The 10,262-nt window shown below is 47.9% G+C and overlaps 1 protein-coding gene across 1 annotated transcript in view; it reads left to right on the forward strand.

Moving 5' to 3' along the window:
* VASH1 (vasohibin 1) overlaps positions 1–10,262 on the forward strand; it is a 15,891-nt gene continuing 5,629 nt past the window's right edge. The window contains exons 1-6 of the mRNA XM_065838457.2: positions 1–311; positions 5,975–6,063; positions 7,173–7,229; positions 8,327–8,401; positions 9,081–9,462; positions 9,847–9,959. Of these exons, the coding sequence (XP_065694529.1) occupies positions 45–311; positions 5,975–6,063; positions 7,173–7,229; positions 8,327–8,401; positions 9,081–9,462; positions 9,847–9,959 (983 nt within the window). The 5' untranslated portion in view covers positions 1–44. The remainder of the gene's footprint in view (positions 312–5,974; positions 6,064–7,172; positions 7,230–8,326; positions 8,402–9,080; positions 9,463–9,846; positions 9,960–10,262) is intronic.

Here is a 10,262-nt window from a genome sequence, read left to right on the forward strand (position 1 = left end):
GCCCGGCAGCGGGCGGCGGGCGCTGAGAGCGGGCGGCGGCGGCGATGCCGATGCCGGGGGGCGGTGGGGCCGGAGCCGCGGCCGCCGCCAGGCGCCCCCCGTCCGGCGAGGCGGCGGCGCGGGACGAGGAGCAGCAGGAGGAGGAGGGCGAGGAGGATCTCCGCGACGGCGGCGTCCCCTTCTTCGTCAACCGTGGGGGGCTGCCTGTGGACGAGCCCACCTGGGAGCGGATGTGGCGGCATGTGGGCAGGATCCACCCCGAGGGGGAGCGGGTGGCGCAGAGAATCCGGGGCGCCGCTGACCTGCCCAAGGTGAGGACCCTCCCCGGGGGTGAGCCCGGGCCGGGCCATCCCCTGCGGGGCGCACGGGGGGAAAAGGGAAAGGGTGGCAGCCTCCTGGGAGGGCTTGCTTGCCTGTCCCATTGAAGCCGGGCTCCCCACCTCGAGAAAGATCCTTGGGGAAAAGGGGTCCCCCGGGGGTGCTCTCGCAGGAAGCGAAGCCAAGCTGTAACTCGGAGCGCGGGAGGGTGTCTGTGGGCGCTGCCCTGGAGTGACAGTAGTACCCTCCTCTTCCGAGGCCTTGCTGGAAAACACTCTTCAGATGGCTCATGTGCGAGCCTCTTGGGAGGGAGATGGATTTGAAGAGAGAGACGGGATAAATGATGAAGAGATGAGGAGAGTTAGTTTTAGTAGAGCCCAGATCCTTGAGGTGGGAGGGTAAGGCAGGGAAAGGTGAGTTTTTCTCGAGAAGAAATTAGATTTTGGTTACAATCTCCCCCACCAAAAAGCATTCTTGCACATAACAGTGTCTGTCAGAAAAGGCACTCGTGATGCCCAAGAGTTTTAGGAGGAGTTGGTAAACGCTTGTGGAGCTTGTTGCTGGTGTAGGGTCAGATGTCCTGATTTCCAAGCTTGTTCCTGGCCCTGCTGCAGAGATCTCTATGAAAAGAGGAACAGGTGATCATTTCACTTAACCTTGTGCCATACTGAATCATTTGCATGTGAATTCTTGTGATTGTTGCTATCGGTGTTGCACCTCAGCAGAAAAATTTCCCACTTTCATTGGCATCCTATGAACAAAAGACTGCAAACATTTGGCTGTCACTCTGCTGATGGGTTGTAAGACCATTCCCATCATCCTAAGAGAAGAAATTCAAGTACAAAAATATGAAGTTTTTTCTGCTCAGGCTTTTTTAGCAAGGACTTACCTTCTTGGGAAGGTAATTTGAAGTACGCAAGAACACACTATTATATAGTACATAGGCAATCCATACTGCTTTCCATGAGGAACTCTGGAGAAGCATGTGATGGAACATCCTTTGTGCAGTGAAAAGTTACAGGCAGCAACCAGAACAAATATTGAATCCTGATTACAGTCCCTATTCTAAATCCACTAGGCTTTTCCTTCCTTTTCAGATTTCCTTCCTCTCCTCTGACTTTGTCCTGAGCCTGGGTAAAGGCTGGAAACATGTTTCAGATCAACCAGAACACACACTACTTAATTTCCTGACTAAAAGGGCCAGGAGAGGCAATGGAAATAGAAGAAAGAAGTTCACGAACAAGAGTCCAGTGCATGAGAGGAAGGAAATAGAGTGTTCAGTCTCCAGTTTTGGTATTAATGTAAAATATTTCCAGCTGTTGCTACTTTATAGTCTTGGTGCCAAAGAGTTACAGTTTGGGGACACAAGTGGTACAAGCTCTTGCAATAATAGGTGAAATTGGGCTATCCATTTTTTTGGCATCTGCTAGCATCCCTGGGAACCAAATCTATAAGTTTTGTTCAGCACTCTGCAATCTGAGAGCCCATTCCCAAGCTCACCTGGCATACAGCTGAGAGGATGCTGGGATGCAGGAAGCAGCAAAGATGGGTGGGCTCTGTTTCCCTAGCTCATTTTCCCCTCTAGGAATGTATTTATATCTTTGAGGACTGCTTATATCACCACCCCTGTTGGTGTCATCAAGCTTCTTTGAATGGCTGATGCAACAGATGAGAATTAGGGCAATGAGCGTACTCTGCAGGGCTAGCTCCTTTGGAAAGCCAGATAGCCTCCATGTGCTGGAGGATGAATAGGCCTTTTTAGGTGCTGGGAGCTGGACAGTGGTTTACCTACTCTGAAATGTTTGGCCTTGAACAGTAAGTAGCCAGTATTGGGAGAAATAACTCTCAAAAGAGTTGTCCATAAACTAAATACCATAAAATGATGACTACAGAAGGCTGTGATCAGACTTTACAAATATGTTCACAGATCAGCTGCCAGGGCCATGTCTTTCACTGGCCTGTGAGAGCTCAGAGATTTCCCCTGGTCTCCATTTCCATCAGGCTGATTTGGGCTTTAGAGTGCTACCCTCCAGAAGGTTGTTTCCTTTCTAGCAGCAGGGTGCATATTGCCTTGCTTGGAGCTGCTAGGACTATCAAATGGGTGCACACTGGAAACACAAAGTGATGTGTGCTTGACTCATTAAGAAATTATGGATTTTAAATGAGGTGGTTATGAGGGCAAAGACAGGAAGAGTTGCATCTAATGGTTTCACATACAGAGAGGGGGGAAAAAAACCAGTTTCTTTAGGGAGGCTAACAACTGGGATTGGTATTGCTCCCATGCTGCTTGTAAAACGAAGATTAGGGAGGTGCTGGGATACATATAAGAACCATAAAAGAAACTTGCTAAACTAGGCTGGCCGAAAAAGCACCTCTGTGATACAGATAAGGATGGAGCTTTGTCTGTGCCTTGCTCCCATGTGCCTGGTCTTGTGTACAGCACGGCCCACTTTGTACAGGAAAATCTTTGTTGTTCTTGGGATCCCCTTTCTAAAAGCAGAGTCCCAATCCCATGCAGACAGACAGCCTGCTGGAATGTGTGAATCCAGGAGAAGGGGTGATGAAATCCCTCCACACTAGCGATGAAGGGCCAAGGACACGTTAGTCTTTGAAGCCTGGCAGAGGTATGTGCTCTGGGAAATCTGGGCTCTTTTCCTAGCTCTCTTTCCAGCTCTCAGAATAACTAAAAGGGAAAGCAAAATAGAGCTGATTTCCTATCTTTTCTGTTACAAATAATTCCTCTCCGCTTTTTGGAGGATTGTGTAGACTGCCTGATACTTACAGCCCTTCTGTGATGTGCAGTGGACAACGCTGGCTAAGAACAAAGCATTAGGGTCCCCTGTCCTGTCAGTGTGGGATTGAGAGATGGAGACCTTATGCCTCTCATCCTGCTTCTATTGCCCCATTAAAATGCTATAGACCTGATGCAAAAGAAACTGCAGCCCAGTCTGGGCTGCAGGCCCAGATCTGAGAGAAAGAGCATGATGTACTTTCATCAGTTTAATTACTTGAGGTGCAGGAGGCTCTTCTGCATTAACTAGTCCCCTGCTGAACTGGTTGCCATTACGCTGTCTCAGTGTTGCACAGTCCTTTGAGGAAAAGGGGGTGTCAAGGTTTGATTGCAGGGTGACAATAAACTGTGGCAGATTCTTTGTTAGCCCCCTTCTCTACCCCAACTCAGCCCTGCCTCTCTCCACTAAGGAAGGGCAATAGGAAGGCAAAGAAAGAGAGGACTTGCAAGTTGGAAAAAAGTTTAGAATGTTTTACTAATGCTACTAATAGATAAGAGAAAATAATACAAAATATACAAAACCAATCTTGAATTCCCTGGCAAAGCTCAGCACTGCTCCAGCAGCAGCAGAGCAAGCACCTGGAAGTCCTGGGTTGGACTCTGCAGCAAACCGGAATTGGATTCAAGGATGCACGGTCTGTCACTAGGCCTCAGATTTGCAGGGATGGCAGGCAGGGTCCTTCCCAGATGTTGGTGTTAGTCAAAGAAGAGAAAAAGGGACCAGACCCTCGTGATCTCCCACTAAGTATCACATGAATGGGATGGTATACTTAGCTCACCAGTTTTAGTCACCTGTTCAGTTCACTTCTCCTTGCCCCTCTCACTTACAGGACATCCATCCTTATCAGTGACCTTGCATTCCATTGCTATGTCTACCAAAACATATATCCAACTTCAGAAAAGTGCAGCTACTTAGAAGAATTTAACTGAAAGAAAAATTCACTGAAAGAGAAACTTGTTTCTAACAAAACCAGGACAGGGGGCCTGTACTAGTAAAGGGAGGAATAACTACCCAGAGTCATTAGTCTGTGTTGTCAATATGCACTTCATCCGTCTCCACTCAAAAAGGATGAAACTCCCTGCCAAAGAAATGATACAAATGGTCAGCCTGTCCCTGGTTGTTACCTCTTTTATTGTTTCTGCCTAGAAATGATTCCGTATGATTCAGTGTGTCAGCTCACAGCATCCAAACTGACTCAGCTCATGTGGTTCCAGAGATGGCTCCATCCCTGTACCACTCTCTGGAGCCTTCCCTGCTCCTGCTGCAGTTAAACAAACCCAATTTCATATCCACTCCTGATGTTCCTGTGCTGTCTCCTGTGTGTGAGGCAGCTGGTGCCTCTGCTTGCTCCAAGCAGGGCATGGAAATGAAGCACTGGAGATGGCAACTGGCACCTCCATGAGGTCCTAGGAAAATGGGTACCAGTGCTCAAATGGTGCTATTTTGGTTTCATTTAAAAAAAAAAAAAAAATCAAAACACGGGAGAGAAAATGGATAGAGAGTTGAGTTTAGGTCAGTGTTTACTTGCCGATGGCATTTGGAGCTAGACTGAAAAACACATTACAGTTTCCAGAGGCAGCGACAGCCTGTCTTTTTTGAGTTAAGCAGTCACTGGACCCTGTGCTGTGGAGGCACAACCAGAGTGCGACCGTGTGGCAAACCGGGACAGGGAACTGATCTGGCTGAAAACTAACCCTGCTTGCTGGCTCAGCTTTCAGCTGGTTCAGGTGCCTGACCTGGTCCACCAGTCACTTGTGCCAACTCAGGGCAGAAGTAGGAGGTATGGAAATGAGTGGCTGCAGAAATACACATGGAGGGTGACAAGTGATGAGTGGCTAAGCAGTGCTGCTGGCTACAAATCCATGGCCAGCAGAGCCAGATGTGCGCAGCAGAGTGGAGGGCCCAAGGGAAGATCTGGTTCTGACTCATTTTTTCTTAGCTGGGGATAGCCCAGCTCTGAGGGAAGTCTGAAGAGGAACTGAAATGCTAAAAACCAAACTGCTGTGAAAAGCTGCCATCTGATATCAGAGAGGTGTGTGCAAGGCACAAGCCCTTCAGAGGGAAAATGCTGGGCTGTTTCTCCAAGCCTGTCAGTCACACTGAATTTGTGTCTTCTCCATTATATTTGTCCTGTGGACAGGACCCTTCTCTTTCCTTAAACACATTTTCTCAGCTGCTGGCAAGGCTGCAGTAATCCCCTGTGGAGCAAACAGTGAGGAAAATCTGACTGGACCCATACGGCTGAGAACTCAGAATGGGAGAGCAGTCTGAACAGTGAACTTTCAGATGTCATTCTGACCATATAACTCAAAACAGACACTGATGGACTCCTCCCCGCTGGGGAGGGAGTCATGGTGCTGTCACACCTGTGGCCTAGTCAGTGCCAACTTACCTGATACGCCAGGAGGCAGTAAGGGACCTTTATACCCTTGCTTATTGGACTATTCATACATCAGTGGCTTTGGGGAAACTCATTCTCTATTTTTGCCTCTCTCTTTCAGTCTCTTAGTGTTTTGTGCCTTGCAGTTTGCATACTCAAATGAGGCCAAGCTTGCTCAGGTGATAGCTTTCCTGTCTCACACCTTGTCTTTTCAGTTAATTTTATCTAATTCTTCCAATGTAACATTGCCTAAATGCAGGACCCTTTCACACAGTTTCTCTTGCAGCTCTGTTGTGGTGCTTCATTCTGAATCCTTTCTCAGTTACAAGTATGGGAACACAGGAATGTTCCTGGTGTGGTCGCTTTGGGCAGCAAAAAGGGGCTAGTCTCAGAGGAACATGCTCCCTGTAGCTCTGTGCCACTGAGGTCAGCAAGAAGCTGGAGATGTTTGGAAGCGGTGATTAACGTTCTGCTCCCTTTTCAGATTCCCATACCAAGTGTGCCTGCGTTCCAGCCGTCCACCCCCATCCCTGAGCGCCTGGAAGCTGTACAGCGCTACATCAGGGAGCTTCAGTATCCTTTACTGCTACCTGAGTCACTGGAGTGATAACCCAGGAAGGGGGAGCAAGCAAATTCTGTGAAGAACAGAAAAACTCATTCTGTGGTAGCTGGAGGAGAACTGAAACTTGCTCCCTAAAAACAGGAAGCTGGATTTGGGATGATGGTCTGTTTTGCTGTTCTGCTTGCTTTTTCTCTTTTTTCTTTTCTGCCCAAGTTACCTTTTGATCCTGTTCACTCTATGTAACAATTGGGCGTGTTGTTGAGGGCTTTTCCCCACTACCAACCCTTCTAGGTCAGTGGCTTTACAGTGCCATTTTTTTTAAAAACATACATACCTGAGACCCTGACAGCCAGGTCTCAGATGGACTCAAACTGTGTCACCTCACTGTTAAGGCATGGGTGAGCTGTGGTGGTGAGAAAACTGCCTCTCAGGTCATCCTACTCAAACACTCTTCGCCACACCTGTCTTAAGGACAGCCAACCACTTTGCTTTTGTGCATCTGTGGTATCCTGCCCCTTTATATGCAGAGCTGCCTGTGCAACTTGTCCTGACATTGAGATTTCTCCCTCTCTGTTGTGCTGGACAGCAGGCATGTGCCACACAAGCATAGCCTAATCTCACTGATGAGATACAGAGCTGACTCTGGCTTCAGCCCTAAAACAAGGCAAGAAGGCAGACCTTTGGGCACCTCTCACCCATCTAAGGTAGTTGTTCTCTGAATTGGGTCTCAGCCAGTCTTAGAATAAGGTACCATGAATGTTCCAGTGCTCCACGCATTCTGTGCAGAGTGGAGTAGGCAGAGATCAGTCAAACTTTATTCTGCCATGGTAGCTGGAAAACTGAGCAGAGGATGTGCTGTCAGCGTGGACCTTTGGGAAATGGAGTGGAAACCTGTGTGTGGGGAGGAGAAGGATTGACAAGAAGGAAATGCAGTGGAAGTAAGGAGGGACTGTAAAAGGGAGAAATGCAGGAGAGGGAGGTGGGGACTTTCTTGCATTGGTGTTGTATTTGTGGGATCATTACTTTTCTGTGAGAATAGTAAGTAACGTGAAAGTTCCTCAGACAGGTTTTCTTCAAATTCTAATTTCCAAGGTGCCAACCCTTAACTTTTTGCCTCCAGGTACAATCACACTGGGACACAATTCTTTGAGATTAAGAAGAGCAGACCTCTGACTGGGTAAATGCTGGCAATCCCTACAGCATTTAATCCTTGCTTTAAGATGTTGGGGCCTTGCTACACCCACTGCTTTTTCTGCCACCCCATGGCTAAGGTTTAGGTGGCAGTCAGGGCTTTCAAGTACTGCAGCTCCATCCTACTTTAGGTGACTTTATTGTCTGTTGCCTAAGGCACAGCTGGGCAGAACTGTGTCTGCCCTTTCTCAATGACGAGAGGAGGTTTTGTGGTCATAAGTCAGTAAATCTAGTAAAATAACATCAATGTATTTCGAAGATGTACAAATTGTGCCTGCTTTTAATTGGAATATAACTACATGAACTTCTGATGGATTCTGAAACTAGGTCCTGACCTAAACAAGCTTCATAAAAGCCAAGTATCTTTACAGGTCTAACATCATCATTCCTGTGAGTGTCTTTGCAAAATCTAGGCTCACTAAGTTTTTGGTGTCTCATACTTTGAAGGAGAAGGGGGATTCTCCTGACTCCAGATTTTCCTAAGAGCCATGCCCCTTACGTTCCTAGAGATAAGCACCTCACATTCATTCACTGTCTCAGCCAGCATTCTGACAGTCTTTCAAGACTGGCTTCTTACTGTTGGTCTAGTCCATGGACTGATGTGACCCCACACATGCTGTAATCAGTGCAATGTCTCCTCCACAGTATTTGTTGAATGGAGAGCAAGGTTGGTTCCAAAGAGGGCTTCACTGTCCTTGTGAAGTCCTCACTGAGCCTTGTGAGGCAAACACTGCTGGCTTTTGGTCTTCTGAGGCTTCTGCTGGTGGTCACACTAGTGTCCATCCAGACCTCGCTGAGCCAAGTGCTGTGGTCCCCCTGAGAACAGAAATTGGCCGAGCAGGCAGCTTGGCTGTAACTCACTGAAGGGAGCTCCTTGTAAGCAGCAACAGCATGTGGTAGAGACCTGGCTTGGATTCAGTATTTTCCTAAAGAAGGTATATTCTTCTGTTCCCTGTCCTCAGTGGGCCACCTTCTCTCCTGGAAACCTACCTTACATATATAGTGCAACAACGCTGAACTGGCCATATTTGCATAGCACAAGCCCTCTAACTGTCCTCGTCTTTCCCTTGTCCCACTGTGCAGGCTGATGGACCTGGCCAAAGAAATGACCAAAGAGGCCCTGCCAATAAAATGCCTGGAAGCTGTGATCCTGGGAATGTATCCTTTCTTCTTGGGATAGTGCATGTCTGCCTATCCTTGTGTTTTCTCCTCTGCTCTCTTATGATGCTTTGAGGCTGCTGCTAATATTTCAGTGTTTTCCCTCCCCGGTTCTCCCCAAAAAACTCTGTGTTATCTTTAAGCACACATTATTTCCTAGTTATATTCCAGGCTTAGTCTGTGTCACTCGGGCTGCAGATTCTTGACACACATTGACAAAGCCATCTGGAGGGGCAGAGATGGCAAGTGAATGGTTCAGAAGGGTTGTCTGATGAGTATTTTGTCCTCAACATTCCTTAGTTTGTGTGTGAAATAGTAGCTAGTAAAACAGATTAAAACAAACTGAAGAATAATGCTACAGCATTACAGTTTGGGAGCTAGGGAATATAGTGCACTTGAGGTGTCAGCGTTTCAATTTCTGCATCACAAAACTGCCAGCAAATTAACTTCTCTTTGTTGAATGTCTTGTTGAAGAGGCCAAGTCTGGTTTCCCCATGACACCGATGAAAGTAGGCCAGCTTGCAATGAGCTGGACTCTTGACCTGGAGAACAAATCCTGCTTACGTGATGTGTGAATCAGTGGTAAATCTGCTGAGCATGCTGGGATGGTTTGGAGCAGGAAGTATCTTACCAAGAAAATGGTACCACTGGTTGTTTCCTGAATAGCAGCTGCTGTCAGTTACCTCACCAACAACATGACCACGCTGGATCGTTTCCCCATCAGCTTCAAAACCCACTTCTCAGGGAACTACTTCCGACACATTGTACTGGGGGTGAACTTTGGAGGCCGCTATGGGGCACTGGGCATCAGTCGACGTGAGGAGCTCATGTACAAAGCACCCGTCTTCCGCACACTGAGCGAACTCATCTTTGACTTCGAGGAGGCCTATCGCCGCTGCTGGCACACTCTCAAAAAGGTGAAGCTGGGCCACTGTGTGTCCCATGACCCACACAGTGTGGAGCAGATTGAGTGGAAGCACTCCATCCTGGATCTAGACAAGCTGACCCGGGAAGACTTCCGCAAAGAGCTTGAGAGACATGCCCGTGATATGAGGCTGAAGGTAAGCAGCAAGGATGGAGAAGTAGTTTGCTGCTGCATCCGCTGTCTGGCTGATGGTGTGCTGGGGGAGTGAAGTGGCAGGAGGCTCTCCTAGGTGGTGGTGGAGTAGAGGGTGAATTGGAGGCTGGGGGCTCTTTTCCTTTGTATACAGGCTGATCCCCAAATGGACACTCATGCAGCACTGCAGTTCTGAATAGCTTGGGCTATATACAGTCCTTGGAGCCATAGCTGTCACTGTAGCTTGTTTTTTTCTGGCTTCTACATTTTTGATGCACGTGCCTTTTTGTCTTTTATTCCCATGTATTTATTGTTGTTAGGCTTTGTGTTTTCTGGTTACTACTCATATTGGTTTTCTGTTCACATTGCTCTTACTTTGTTTTGGTAGATTGGCAAAGGAACCGGGCCACCATCTCCCACCAAGGACAGAAAGAAAGACGTCTCCTCCCCACAAAGAGGTCAGGCCAGCCCCCATCGGCGCAACAGCCGTGGGGACCGACGGTGAGTGGGGCTCCCGGGCAGGAGGCTTATCTACAGCATAACTGTTTTACTGTCAGACTGCATCTTGCTGTCTGGTTTTGGCTCCTTTTGGTGTCTTACTGGGGTTCTTTATAACGGGGGATATTTCTCTGACCTGCAGCAGAATTCTTCCCTATTTTGTGCCTTTGTGAGTTTATCATCACTTGGGGAGTGGGGGCACAGCTGTTTTTTGGTTTGGGTTTTTGTTTGGGGGCAGCGGGGGCTCGTTTTTGTTTGATGGTTTTTTGTTTTGGTGTGGGGTTTTTGTTTTTTAATTTTGGCAGG

The sequence above is a fragment of the Patagioenas fasciata genome, chromosome 5 (genome assembly GCF_037038585.1).
Source record: "Patagioenas fasciata isolate bPatFas1 chromosome 5, bPatFas1.hap1, whole genome shotgun sequence".
Lineage (NCBI taxonomy): Eukaryota > Metazoa > Chordata > Aves > Columbiformes > Columbidae > Patagioenas > Patagioenas fasciata.